Genomic DNA, 14,860 nt, shown 5'->3' with positions numbered 1-14,860 from the left:
AGTATTAGGGAGTGGTTCAAAATTATGCTAATTGTTAAGATTACGAGTATTATTTAAAAATACACACAACAGCAACAATACAATGAGTCCATGAAGATCAAATGTCAGTTAACTGATTTAAGCAGCTTTGATAGGAAGAAAATGCTGAATTTAAGGCTAACAAAAAGATCTAAGTGCGCTAATGTTAGGGACTAAGACTTTTATAACATTATGGGCCAGTCACTCTTCTAAACCTTTCACATTTGGTCACTCATTTAATTCCTACTTTATGAGGTAGATATCATTATAATACTGTTTTACAGATGGGGAACCTGAGTTTCAGAGAGAATAAGTGTATTAGCCAAGGTCATATAACTAGTAACTGGCAGAACAAAGATTCATATCCAGGCATTCTTCCTTTAAATTCTGTACTCTCGCCTTTCATTGATAACCTGGTTTTATCAGCTTAGGAAATTTGCTGTCCAGATGAAAGTATGTTTCTACAGAGATACGTTATTGCAGCAGTGTTCTGAATCTCATCGGGTCTGTTGGCAATTTGTCTTTAAACAAAGGTTTTTTTTGTTTTGTTTTTGTTTTTTCTTGTTCTTTTTTTTGACAAGGGTGCCTTCCACGGAGAGATTTAAGGAGAAGAGAACAATAAAAATTTTCGTTTTAATAAACAAGCCCCATTTCAATGTCCCCTCTCCAGTTTCATGCCTCTGATTCTTCTCTGTCATTATTTGTTTCTATTGGGTTAAATCATTTTACCTTTTTGGTATTTAACCGTTTTGACCCACAAAAACAGGGATTTCATTTGTTTAACCTAATGCAGAAACATCTTTTCAAGCAGAATTTAGGAATCTACAACAATGAGCAAGATTATATTTTCATCTCCAAAATGTACCTTAAATCTGTTTGTTTCTCTTTATACCCACTGGAAACCCATGGTCCATGCCACCACCTTCTCTCACTTGGGTTACTACGGTAGCCTCTGGACTGATTTCCTTCCTTCTGCTATTTTCTCATTCTTGCCTCTTTAAGGAGCCAGAATGATCTTTTAAAAACAAACATTGGATTATGTTCCTCCCTTCTAGTAGTTCCCCATCACGTTTAGAATACACATCCCGGCCCCTGCTCACCTCTCTAACCTAATCTTATGTTACCTTCCCCTTAATCCAGTGCTTTCAACACGTGACCTTTTTCAGCTCCTGTAACACACCAAATTCATTCCTAATCAGAGACTTTGCATTACCTCTCCCCTTTGTGTGGAATGGTCTTCTGCAGAACTGAAGGTCAGTTCTGTCTAATAAATAGGAATATAATAGGATTTACCTATGTAATTTAAAACTTTCTTATTAATAGCCATATTAAAATACAAAAAGACAGGTGAAATTATCTTTAGTTTAAACCATCATATCCAAAATATTACTATGTCAACATCTAATCATTATAAAAATTATTAATATCCTGTATTCCATTTTTTGAAAGCCAGTGTGTTTATACTTATTGGACATCTCAATTCACATATTACATTTTCATAAATAATTTATATTGAGATTACATAAAATTTAAAGTGGAAAAAATAGATTCACATATCCAAATTATTTCAAATATACTTAAAAGTTATCTAGTGAATTATGAGTTTTAAAGTTTAATTAAAATTATAAATTTAGTTCCTCAGTTGCAGAGCCGAATGTACCTCGTGGCTACTACACTGGACAGTACAGATTTAGATCAAGGATAAAATGTCTATATTCATGTTTGGGTCAAGGGGCAAAGAAGAAAATTGCACCAGAAGTGTGGCAAGGAGGGAAGGGGAAGGTCTGCAAAAATGCAGTGTAAGCTCTTTATGCAAGTCACATTGAAGTCACATTACTAGTCCTCACTAGTAAATAAGGTAAGGCTTTCTAAAGTAGACTACTTTTTAGCATCATTGCTGCACTGAGTTTAGGTATGTTGGGAATAATTTTCTGGGGTAGGAAACGGGTCCAGTAGTGCTGGTCACATGTAGCATTTCTTTCTTCTCTTTCCTTCCTTTCCCTCCTTTCTTTCCCTCATCTCTTTCCTTTCCTTCTTTCCCTCCTTTCCCTTTCCCTTTCCCTTCCTTTCGTTTCTGCTGTTGTTGCCCAGGCTGGGGTGCAATGGCACGATGATCTCGGCTCACTGCAACCTCCGCTTCCTGCGTTCAAGCCATTCTCCTGCCTCAGCCTCCTGAGTAGCTGGGATTACAGGCATGCGCCACCACGCCCTGCTAAGTTTGTATTTTTAGTAGAGACGAGGTTTCTCCATGATGGTCAGGGTGGTCTGGAACTCCCAACCTCAGATGATTCACCCACCTCGGCCTCCCAAAGTGTTGGGATTACAGGCGTGAGTCACCGCACCCGGACACATGTAGCATTTCTAAGTAGAATTTTATTGTATATGATGTGGAACAGTCATAGAAATCTGATCATTTTCCTATAGTTCAGGGGTTCTCAACTGGGGGTGATTTTGCCTCTCAGGGGACATTTGCCTCACTCAGCCTGCCCACCAAATTGCCTGGAGACGTTTTTGGATATCACAAGTGGAAGTACTAGTAACATCTAGTGGGTAGAGGCCAGGGATACTGCTAAACATCCTACAGTGCAGAGGACAGCCCCTGACATCAAAGAATTGTCTGGCCCAGAATGTCAATAGAAATAGTTTCTCAAGGTTGAGAAACCTTGCTCTAGAGGATCTGAGTAAGAAAGACTGAGATACCTATTCTTTTAAAACCTCAGCCTAACTCCCTTGTAATATTATGATGGGAAAAACAGGTTGTTTTGAAGCATTTCTGTTTCCATTTGTTTCCACTGTTGATGGATTTTGTGATGAGACTATAATAAAATAATTTCATCCTCAGGATAAGAATGTAGACCATTTAATAAAGCTAATACAGTGTGTGCTGTACACATAAGACTCAAAGCACCTTGGGATCAGGAGCTAGTCTTTTTACCTTTATATGGCTTGTATCAGATGATCCACTGTCTCCAACAATGATTGATGCCAATATATTAGAATCACTTGTCTATCTTTCCTATCTCCATCCCTTGTTTTATAGTTGTTCCTCTCCCTATGCCCTTGCCCTCTTTTAAAAATTATTCTCTTTTCATCCCTTTCTCCTCATTTTCCCCCTCTTCATCAATACCCACTGACACCTCCTATAGACCCTCCCTCAACACTTATCTATTTGTTCCATTCATACCTGTTGACACCCTCACTTAGAACTGCCAGTTCACTACCAACCCATCTGTGTCTGAGAGAGCTGACTCCCATATTCCCTATAGCTGTCTGTTGTAATTACTGTCTTGTTAGTCCATGAAACTACAAAATATAAATTCTTGACTCCTCCCCCAGAAAAAAAAAAACCCTCCAGAAAGATATGAAGAACAACAACACATTTGCTTTTGACACAACTCTCTGAGGAACTGCTTTCGATGTTCAGGGTTTTTTGTTTTTTTTTTTTTTTTCAGACCAGGTGCTGTCCATTCGGGATGGCTCTCTTCTAGAACTGATACAGTGTCCAAAATATTACACCTCCTCTTCCAAGAAATGTGGCTTGATTGAGCTGTGTTATTTCCAACTGGTTGCACTCCCACCCGTTTCTTCTGGGGTTTCTACATGCTTACTAAGACACTGCCTGCGTCTCCATAGTACCAGCAACTACTTCGATTTCCTTTGACCTCATGCCTCTTTTGCCTTTTGCCTGCAATTATCCTAGATCCCACTGACTGTTCTTCTCTTACCTACATCGTGCTAGGCTGTCTCTGGCCCCATGTCTTTCTGTCCCTCCCTGACTCTTACCATTACCCTTCTGATTAACATTAGACCAAACCTGTGGTGGGCACTGTGGTGGCAATTTGGAATCAACAAAATCTAAAAAGGGTAGAATGGTTGTAGTGCTCCAGACTACTCTTCACTCAGCCTTTAAGGGTGCAGAACTCTAAGACTAGAACAGCTCTTTGTACATAATACGTATTCAAAACGACTAGCTGAATGGAATGTTCTGTCATATATAGCAGGAGTCCTCATGTCCCCGCCATGGCCAGGAAAGCAGGAGGTGAGGGGCCAGTGAGCAAGCAAAGCTGAGCTCTACCTCCTGTCAGATGAGCAGTGGGATTAGATTCTCACAGGGTCGCAAACCCTATCGTGAACTGCACATGCGAGGGATCTAGGTTGCACTTTCCTTATGAGAATCCAATGATAAATGAAACCATACCCCCTTCCCTGTCCCTGGAAAAATTGTCTTTCACGAGACCTGTCCCTGGTTCCAGAAAGGTTGGGGACTGCTGATACAGAGGATAAGGAAAATCAGTCTGTCATGTGTTTACCAATTTTAGGAAATCTAATCTTGGGGTAGCCAAAATCATCTTTCTTACCATTGCAGAAGCCTCCCTAAATTCAAGGAAGGATAAGATCAGAAACGTGAGTTTCCCCTTTAAAGATCTGAACAGTTTCTAAGCATTGTAGTGTTTCTCAGAAAGACTAAAGGTAAAAGGGGAAAAGCCATTATTCAGAAAGCACCTAACTTTATTTTTAAAATAAGGATGTTTCTGATACTAATATTAAATATTTTGTATTTTACTTTTCAGGACCATTAAAGAAAATCCTTTCTTCGACTGTTTCAAATACTTTGAAATATTGCTCAGGTAATTATAGTAAGTCACAAAACAAGTATTCGTGTGAAGCCTGACATTTAAAAAATGTGTTGATGTAAGATATTTAAATATACATTTTTTTAAAAGGATCATTATGTTAAAGGGACATAAAAGCTCAGTTTATGTTTAGGGCATTATGAGAAATACCTCAAGATTCATTTTCTTGGCGGGGCATGGTGGTTCATGCCTGTAATATCCAGCACTTTGGGAGGAGGATGGGAGGATTGTTTGAGGCCATTAATTCAATACTAGCCTGAGTAACATAGTCAGACCCTATCTCTAAACAAACAAACAAAAAAAACCCAGACACAGTGGTGTGTGCTTGTAGTCCCAGCTACTTGGAAGGCTGAGGTGGGAGGATCGCTGGAGTCCAGGAGTTCCAGGCTGCAGTGAGGTATGATTGTGCCACTGTACTCCAGCCTGGACAATGAAGCTAAACTCTTTATTATTTTAAAGATTCATGTTCCTATAGTTGTAGACATAAAAATGATTCTTGTAGTTTTCCTGATCTTAAACACAACGATAAAGCAGGTGTTCTTAATAGATATCTTCAATTGAAATCTCTTAATTGAAAACAAGACATTTGAAGAGATTAGATCACTTCTTTCCTGATTGTTTTGGTGATCATTATTCCTAGAACTAAGCAAAGAACCAGAGTTCTGCTCTGGGCAGTTTGATTGGTGGTGTGAATTTGAATGTGCAAGGCCTTTGGCCACAATTCCTGTCATGCTATAAGATTCTCAAATTAGAGATGTGGCCAGGTGCGGTGGCTCACACCTTTAATCCCAGCATTTTGGGAGGCTGAGGTGGGCAGATCACTTGAGTTTGAGACCAGCCTGGCCAACATGGCAAAATCCTGCTAACAATACAAAAATTAGCCAGGCATGGTGGTGCATGCCTGTAATCTCAGCTACTCAGGAGGCTGAGGCAGGAGAATCGCTTGAACCCGGGAGGTGGAGCTTGCAGTGAACAGAGGATCACTCCAGCCTGGGCGAAAAAAAGACAAAAAAAGTGTATATCTGTGCTGTCCAATATAGTGGCCACTATCATGTAGCTATGAGCACTTGAAATGTGAGGAACTGAATTTTCCATTTTATTTGAGTTAATGTGAGTACTGGCCACCAATCTGGACAAACTGGACCAAGTTAGATCAACCCCTTCCTATCTCCCTCAGTTTAAAATAACCTGAAATCCAGAAAAGAAGTTATTTATCTAGTTATAGATCCTTTCCTCTCCCCAGCAACTCCTAATGATCACAGACTGCCTTCTCCTCCATTTTGTTTTCCTCAGCCTCCTTTTTTTCTTCTTTTTGAGGTAAGGTCTTGCCGTTGCCTAGGCTGGAGTGCAATGGTGCAATCACGTCTCACTACAGCCTTGAACTCCTGGGTTCAAGTGATCTTCCCACCTCAGCCTCCTAAATAGTTGGGTGGGACTACAGGTGTGTGCCACCATGCCTGTAGTCCCTGGCTAATTTTTCTTAAGTTTCTGTAGAGGTGGGGGTCTTGCTGTGTTGACCAGGCTGGCCTCCTGTCTTCTGATGGCTTATTCTTTATCGCTGGCAAACAAAAATTTCCAAAAAATAATCATACTCCCCATTTTAAGATAAAAGGATATTTAGGATATTATATGAGTAATGATGGAAAACAAATAATTAGCATTGTTTTATATCTTAATCTCAAAAGTAGTTTTCATCTGTTTTAACTTGTCAAAACATACCTGGTGAGCTTCCATTATCATCTGTACAGAAAGGGAAATGAAGGCAGAGAAAAACTGTATGTCTTGCCTAAAGTCAGACAGTGAATGGTCAACTAAAAGGATCTAGAGCAAAGACAGAATTAATTCACTGTCTTTCATCCAGGAACCATTGATCTTGGACTGCAGGTGACCAGTGTTGTCAGTGGACAAGGCTTTCTGAAAGAATTCTTGATTCCCCCTCAAAACTGAACTAATTTGAAATAAAAGGACATTTTACTCAGGTAGATTCTTTGGTGCCAGAGTAGTTTAATGATGACTGAAGCTTTGACCACATTGAGGAAACTCAAGGTTTCTAAATTAGATTCTCTGATAACTAGTTAGGCCTGAGTGTCTAAAGAACTTTTGATATCACTACTATATTAGTAGAGTTTATTTGCTGTATGAATTCTTTGATGTCTAATAAGAGCTGAACTTACTCGGAAAGGTCTTCCACACTCATCACATTCATAGGGTTTTTCACCTGTGTGGATTCTCTGATGTTGAATAAGACCTGTGCGCCCACTGAAATCTTTCCCACATTCTTTACATTTATAGGGTTTTACTCCAGTGTGTACTCTATGATGTCCAATGAGATGTGAGCGCTGAATGAAGGCTTTTCCACACTCATCACATTTATAGGGCTTCTCTCCAGTGTGAGTTCTCCTGTGTTTACTAAGGTCTGAGCTATGACTGAAATTTTTCCCACATTCATCACATTTATATCGTCTTCTTTCCCTCTGTTGCCATTCTGATCTACCCTCATTTTCCATAATATCTTTGGACTTAGGATGCTGAGGAGTATCTTTGTTCAGTCTGTCATTTATCTCCCCAAGGAATTCCTTGTCTTTGGGCATATCTTCCTTCTGGAACAACTCTTCATTCTTAGTCCTAGTTTTATCACCTGTAACAAACAAACAGTACACAAACGGGTCCTATTGTATGTTTGAGAAGCAAACAGCCTATGGAAAAAAGAACATGTAAATGTTATAAATGTGTTATAAAATAATGAGAAGTCAACATAACAACACGCATATCAAATATTTGGTACCATCTTATTTTTGGTATCATTGTAGCACAGAGTCACAATGGAGGGAAGAAATTAAGAAGGAAGATATCAGCAGAAGAAGTTGTTTGAGAGTAGATTAAGAAGACAAGGCAAAAATAGAGTTCAAGAGATAAGCTAGCAATACTGTGTAAGGGAAGAAGGATAAATGAGAGGACTACAGATATGCCAAGGATAATTAGACTGGAGAACAGAGATGGGGATGGAGGTAAAAGTTTGGGAGAAACATGCAGGGGCCTGAAACATAGGTGGCAAGTAAAATCAAGTAAAAGTGAATGGAGAGGATAATGGGATTTGGGGTCTGAGAGGAATACAGTGAATAGGAACCATCCAAGGAGAGGCGTGTGTTTGAAGGATAATAGCTGGAAGCAGGGTGACAACATGCAGGTCAGGGTAAATAGAGGAATGAAAAGGAATAGGAAATGACAATGGATAGTCAGTGTATATGCTGGATAAAATATTTTTTTCCTGAAACTGATGTTCTTGCTGTTATCTCCTCCTGTCTAAATCCTAGCTTAGTGGTTTCTAACCTTACTGTGCATCAGAATCAGCTGGATGGTTTATTAAAACACAGATTGCTGATTTTCCCTCCCACAGATGACTCCTTATCAGAATCAAACTCAGAGCAGTTGCTATTCTTAGAATGTTATTCTCTGATGCTATTTTTTTCACTGTTTCTTTGCCTAAAATGTCACCTCCTTTCGGCCAGGCGCGGTGGCTCAAGCCTGTAATCCCAGCACTTTGGGAGGCCGAGACGGGCGGATCACGAGGTCAGGAGATCGAGACCATCCTGGCTAACATGGTGAAACCCCGTCTCTACTAAAAAAATACAAAAAAAAAAAAAAAACTAGCCGGGCGACGTGGCGGGCGCCTGTAGTCCCAGCTACTCGGGAGGCTGAGGCAGGAGAATGGTGTAAACCCAGGAGGCGGAGCTTGCAGTGAGCTGAGATCCGGCCACTGCACTCCAGCCTGGGCGGCAGAGCGAGACTCCGTCTCAAAAAAACAAAACAAAACAAAACAAAACAAAAGTCACCCCCTTTCAGTTCCCACATGACCTTCTCAGCTCAAGCAAGCCTACTCTGTGATACTTTTGCAGGTGCACCTTAGGGATAGCTATCCTCTTTGCAGTTCACAGTGTATCTCTAGTACAGTAATTATTATACATTGTAAGTGCTCCCTCTCCTGCTTCTTGAAGAGAAGTAATGTGTCTTACCTTTGGATTCCTTAGATTTAGTATAGTGCCTGGCATATAGCTGCTACTTAGTAAATGCTCAATGAAAGATGAATGAATCAAAAGATGGGTTGAGCTAGGCACAGTGGCTCACGCTTATAATCCTAGCACTTTGGGAAACTTAGGTGGGAGGATCACTTGAGCCCAGGAGTTTGAGACAAGCCTGGGAAACATAGTGAGACCTCTCTTCTAAAATAAAATAAAATAAAATAAAAATAAAAAAGAACAGATAGGAGGTTCTCAATCGCACTTCTAAAGTTAAACAGTAACCAGTACTCCACTCCTAGAGTTAAAGCACTTAAAGGCTTCTTTATGTTACATATAATTAAATGTCATCCTGTCCAGATAGCAGCTAGGAACATCTTCACTCAAAATAATTTTTCAGATTAGACAAATCATCTGGTAGGGATCCTACAAAATGGGAGAACTATATTGGTAAAACTTAAGTAGTAAGAATACAAAATAGGCTGGAGTATAAGGAACTACCCTGAGAGGCATTATTAGACATGAGAGCCTCTAGAGAAAGGGCAGTAAGCACTGAAAAAGGTAGGGTTTGGACAAACTGGATTTTAAAATTCACCTGCTTTTTAATGTAGCCTGGGGGATACACTAGACACCCTCGTTTGTAATTAGGGAGCTGGGATGGGGGACCAAACCCAGTTAATTTGACATGCAGATAAAAACAAGAAACTTGGCTGTACTGACTGACCATTGTCTCTCTTCCCTACTTCTTTCATCATGGGAATGTGTTATGGATTAACTTGTCTTCCTCCACAAATTCACACATTGAAGCCCTAACCCCTTTCAAACATTACTGTATATGATAATAGGGCCTTTAATGAAGTAATTAAGGTTGAATGAATTCATAAGGGTAGGACCCTAATCCAGTAGTCCTAGTGTCCTTACAAGGGGAAGAGACACCAGGAGTGTGTGTGTACAGAGAAAGGCCATGTGAAGACACAGCAAGAAGTCTGCAAGCCAAGGAGAGAAGCCTCACTAGAAACTAACTCTGTAAGCATCTTCTTCTTGGACTTCCAGCCTCCAGAACTGTGAGAAAATAAATTTCTATTGTTAAGCCACCCATAAGTCTATGATACTTTGTATGGCAGGCCTCGCTGACCAATACAGGGTGCCATAAGTTCTCCTGTCTCAAAATGGAAATTTAGGGAGATTTGGAACTAGAATCATTAGATAACAACAGAATTATAAGGATATTAAATAAACTCCATCCTCATCCCTTAGGCCAAATAACAGCTTTTTTTGTCCAGTGAGAAACTAAAATATAACTCCATCATGGAGCAAGGGTAATAAGAGGATAAAATTATCCATAGTGAGGTGGAGGACAAGCAGGGAATCTTTAAAAGGAGAAAGTTCTCCCCTAACCTAAGGAAGCACCTCTTCCCTCATATACTTCCCTCATATACTAAGAGCTGTTCCTGCTTACCATTCCTTTGTGGTTTCCCAGCTTCCTGCCCCAGTTGGGTCTTCTTGGGATGGAGCTGGACAGTCAGTGATTCATATGGCCTTCCCAAGGGGGCCAACTTGTCCATGAGTATGTCCTGTCTTTCTGAATTGCCTGGGACCTAGGGAAAATGAGGTGTGTAAGGTGAACTTTATGGAAACTTAAGTAACTTCAGATAAAACAATCAAATGAAACATCTGCCAGGGACATAGGAAGGGGGGACAAATTCTCATTTCATTGTAAATAGCAATAATGGCTAGGAAAAGGAACAGAGGCTAATCTCTACAATTCAGGACACTACAGAGTAAAATTCAGTGTCTCTTCTTTCATTGATCTGCAGAAGTCCAGGATCAGAGCACTGAGATTTGGAAGGTAGCTTAAAAATCATCTAGCCCAACTTCCAGCAAATGGGAGCATTTCTTCTATAACCATGCTGTCTGACATGGTAGTCACTAGCAAAATGTGGTCACTGAGTACTTAAAATATGGCTAGTACAAATGAGATAAATATTGTGGGTTAAAAATATATTTCACCTGTTTTTGTTTTTTTAATGTGGCTACTAGAAAATTTAAATACATATACAGCTTTCATTACATTTCTGTTGGACAGTTCTATTCTGCAATATCCTTGACATCTACTTGAATCTCCGCTTGAATACCTATTTGGAAAGGGAGTTTCTTATGGGGTAGCCTATTTTATTTATGGGTATCTATGAATGGCAGAAAATTATTTCTTTTCCTCTGATACCTGATTGCCTTTTGGTAACTTCCCACTGATCTTAGCCTTCCAAACAGGCTTAGAATCAGTCTAGTGACTCTTTTCTCTTTACCCAGCCACACTTTAATTATTTGACATAGGTAGTCAGGTCCCTTCCTATGCCTTGTTCTTTAGAGTATAAATATTTTGAGATGTTTTTTCATATGCGTTTTGCTTTGGCTCTGTCCATATGCCCTGATCACTCACAGCCAGATAACTGCCCCTTCACACCTGCTTTCCAGGTTCATCAAGCTCTCTCTCCAGATCCTCCAGCACAGTCACTGCCTCCTCTCCAGTCTCTGGATGGTGTGCCTGCACCCATGCTTGTAGGTCTTTAGGAAGAATGCTCAGGAACTGTTCTAGCACCAGCAGGTCTAAAATCTGCTCCTTGGTGTGGCATTCTGGCCTCAACCACTGACGGCAGAGCTCCCACAGCTGGGTAAGAGCTTCACGGGGTCCAGGTGCATCCTGATAGCACAGCTTCCTGAAGTGCTGTCTACAGAGTTCCCTCCTGTGAGGACTGCACTTTGGTGAGCTGGAATCCTGTCCCCAGTAATGGTCTTCTGCCTTAATTATCGGAAGTCCTTTTCGTTCCTCAGGTTCCAGGGCTGTGGTCATTCTGGGCTTTGTCAGGAGATTTATCCTCTATCTGGGATTGAGTCAAAGAGAATCTCTTAGAATCCTGCCTCAGAGACACTCCTAAGGCATAAAAAGTTGTTACCATAGAGAAATTACAAAAATTGCTGTGAACATAAACACATCATAATGAAGCCAAGCCACCAGAAGTCAATCAGAGAAAACAGTCTTATAGGAAGCTGAAAACAACAAAACAATAAACAGTGACACAGGGACATGGTTTGAATCTGTGTAACTTAGAGGAAGTTATTTATCTGGACTAGAACTACAGATCCTCATGTACAATTCTCATGTGTCTTACAGGGTTGATACATAGATTACATGAGAACGTATGCAACGTCTCTGGCATGGCAGCAGGCACTAGTAAGCACTAAATAAACGCCAAGTATTATTAACTGCTTTGTTAAAAGGCTCTTCATTCTGTTACCATGAGATGCATGGGCCATTTGTGTCCCCAGGATTCACTGGTTATAGGATATGTGTGCCAACCCTGGAAGGGGATCAGACAGATGCCTCTGCAAAGGAACCCGCAACCAGTGTCCCCCTTCCACCCGTCCTCTCCCAGAAGGTCGGGCCAACTCCTCTCCTGTAGATCTGTTGGGGGACGGAGGGAGGGAGAGGAGTATTACACTCTGCCCGCGACAGGGAGGTGTGGGGAGGGTGTTGCTGCTGACCACAGCTGCGCCTTGTCCCCTTTTCTCCACCTGGGAGCCGGGAGACACTCACCTTACACGCGGGGAGGAACAGGTGCAATAGCTAGTGTCCTTTGGACAGCCCCGAACAAAGACTAGACTCAAAGACACCAATCAGCGCCCGGCCGCTTCAGCCGGGCACTTCCGGGCCGCTCTAGGAAGCTTCGCCTCTGTGGCAGCTTTAGGGCTTGCCTCCTCAGCCCTAGGCAGTGGAGGACCCGGGTTCTACGCCTCGTATTGATGGGACTGCAGCGCCTGCGAGCAAGTCTTATTTCTACTTTTTAAAAATGTTTTCCGGTTTAGTTATTAAATAAGTAATATGGATAAGTAATGCATTCACATACATTTATTAAAAAGAGTAAATGTCCCCCAGCGTCTAGTTTGACAGTATTTTTCGTGACTTGTATATCCTTCCATAGATATATTACACCGTTATAGATTGTCCGCGCTTTTCCCCCTCTGCATAAAGAGTAGCATTTCTGTAACTTTCTTATTTTTCTTTTTACCAAGTAGTCTTGGTAAAGACTGTACATAAGTATTTCCTTGATCTTGGTCTTTTTTAAACAACTGCGCATCATTCAACTGTGTATTATGTGCCATAATATATTAATAAACTACCCCATTGGTGATCATGAGGTTGTTTCCAATTTTTCTTTTTCAAACATTGCTGCAATAACTTACTGTGAACTCACATTTTTCAGTGTAAGGATATATCCATAGTCTGTATTTCTAGAAAGGGAGTTACTACAGCATAGAAGAGGGAAATTTGTACTTTTGTTAATGCCAAATCACCAATCATAGAATCTACTAGCAATATTCTTATTTACCTATACTTGTCAACACAGTGTTATAAAATATTTTGATCTTTGCTAAACTGATGGTTGAAAAATGCTCTTAGTTTTTTCCTCCCTCTTCCTGTTTCTTCCACAAATATTGATTTACCTACTATGCCAGGCACTATTGTGGAAGCTGGAACTAATTTTGAGCAAAACAATGCCCTTTCTTTCATGGAATTTATAATCGTGTGTGTGTGTGTGTGGTGGGAAGGCAGGCAATAAACCAAAAAAAAAAAAAAAAATAGTGTATAGATGGTGAATATTAGTGCTAAGGAGAAAATAAAGGAAATAGAGAATTTGGGGTGAGAATGAAGTGATACAGTTTAAACAGGATATTCATGGAGGACCTGACTAGTAAATTGACATTTGAGCAAAGATTGAGGGAGCTGAGGGAATGGGCCATCAGGGATAAAGATGTTTCAGGGAGAGGGATAACAAATGCAAAAGCCTGGAGTGAGGTGTGTTTTAAGTAATCTGGGCAAAGGAAGGATACTTGTTTTTCTGGAGCTGAGTGAGCAAAAGAGCATTGGGTGGAGAGATAGTGAGAACCTTCTGTGAGTGCAAGGGTATTTTTACTCTAAAATGATAAAATGCTAAGCTACTGAAAGTTTATTTTCTTTTCTCTTTTCTTTCCTTTTCCTTTTTTTTAAGTGATGGGTCTCATTCTGTCACCCAGACTGGAGTGCAGTGAGTGGTGTGATCATAGCTCACTGCAGCCTGAAACTCCTGGGCTTAAGTGATCCTCTTGCCTCAGCCTCCTGACTAGCTGGAACTACAGGTGTAAGCTACACAGCATGGCTCATTCGAGATTTCTGAGCAGAGAAGTAACATGATTAAACTTGGGTATTGAAATTATTATTTTGGCTGCTATGTTAACAGTAGACTTGAATGTGAAGGGGTTGGGCAAGGGCAGAAGCAGGGAGACAGTTTGGAAAACTGGACTGGGAAGGGCCTTTTTAAGAATAACACAAAACCCTAAAGACATAAAACTGAAAAGGCCATGGAGGAAAAGATAAATGAAACTGGCCTTGTAAAATTAAAATATCTGAATGAAAAAAGTAAAAATAAAATATAAACTAAAAGTAAAATATGCCACACATCTAAAAGACACAGCTGATTTTCCTTATATACAAAGACCTTTTATCTTACCAAAAAAATAAAAATATGAACAAGCCAATAGAAAAATAGACAAAGTACTTAACCTACATGCATTTATTGTCAGGCCTCTGACAATATGATACAAAGCCGTCATAACCCCTGTGACCAGCAAGTACACATCCAGATGACCTGGAGCAACTGCAGAACCACAAAAGATGACATTCCACCATTGTGATTTGTTCCTGCCCCACCCCAATTAATCAGTCGACCTTGTGACATTCCCCCCACCCCTGACAATGAGTCTTATGATCTCCTCAGCCTGCACCTTGTGACCCCTGCCCCTGCCCACAAGAGATAACCACATTTAACTGTAATTTCCCACTACCTACCCAAATCCTGTAACACTGCCCCATCCCTATTTCCCTTTGCTGACTCTCCTTTTGGACTCAGCCCACTTGCACCCAAGTGAAATAAACAGCCTTGTTGCTCACACAAAGCCTGTTGGTGGACTCTCTTCACACGAACTCACATGACATTTATAGAACACAAAACTAAGAATAATGAATATGAAAAGATTCACTAATAAGAATTTAAATAAAACAAGAAAGATGTTTAAAAATCTTTCAGATTGCTAAAGACAAACAATTTATAATATTCAGTGTTAGGAAGTGTATGGATATACGGGCATACTTAGTTG

At 40.4% G+C, this 14,860-nt stretch overlaps 1 protein-coding gene across 4 annotated transcripts; it reads right to left on the bottom strand.

The window, feature by feature from the left end:
• Positions 1-6,632: 6,632 nt before the first annotated feature.
• Positions 6,633-12,385, bottom strand: ZSCAN16 (zinc finger and SCAN domain containing 16). Of its 4 annotated transcripts, none has more exons than XM_033216495.1 (4): positions 12,264-12,332; positions 11,133-11,600; positions 10,128-10,266; positions 6,633-7,290 (listed from the first exon to the last, which is right to left on the bottom strand). In XM_033216495.1, the coding sequence occupies exons 2-4, from the start codon at positions 11,517-11,519 to the stop codon at positions 6,770-6,772; spliced, it is 1,047 nt and encodes a 348-aa protein (XP_033072386.1). In that variant the 5' UTR covers positions 11,520-11,600; positions 12,264-12,332; the 3' UTR covers positions 6,633-6,769. The 4 variants fall into 4 exon arrangements, with proteins under 4 accessions (XP_033072386.1, XP_033072384.1, XP_033072385.1 ...); XM_033216494.1 differs by having other exon boundaries at positions 6,637-7,290; positions 11,133-11,550; positions 12,264-12,385; XM_033216496.1 differs by having other exon boundaries at positions 6,641-7,348; positions 11,133-11,550; positions 12,264-12,385.
• Between the last annotated feature and the right edge of the window lie 2,475 nt (positions 12,386-14,860).

This window comes from Trachypithecus francoisi, unplaced genomic scaffold (genome assembly GCF_009764315.1).
Source record: "Trachypithecus francoisi isolate TF-2019V2 unplaced genomic scaffold, Tfra_2.0 Lachesis_group10, whole genome shotgun sequence".
Lineage (NCBI taxonomy): Eukaryota > Metazoa > Chordata > Mammalia > Primates > Cercopithecidae > Trachypithecus > Trachypithecus francoisi.
This window is presented reverse-complemented; position numbering and strand designations above follow the sequence as displayed.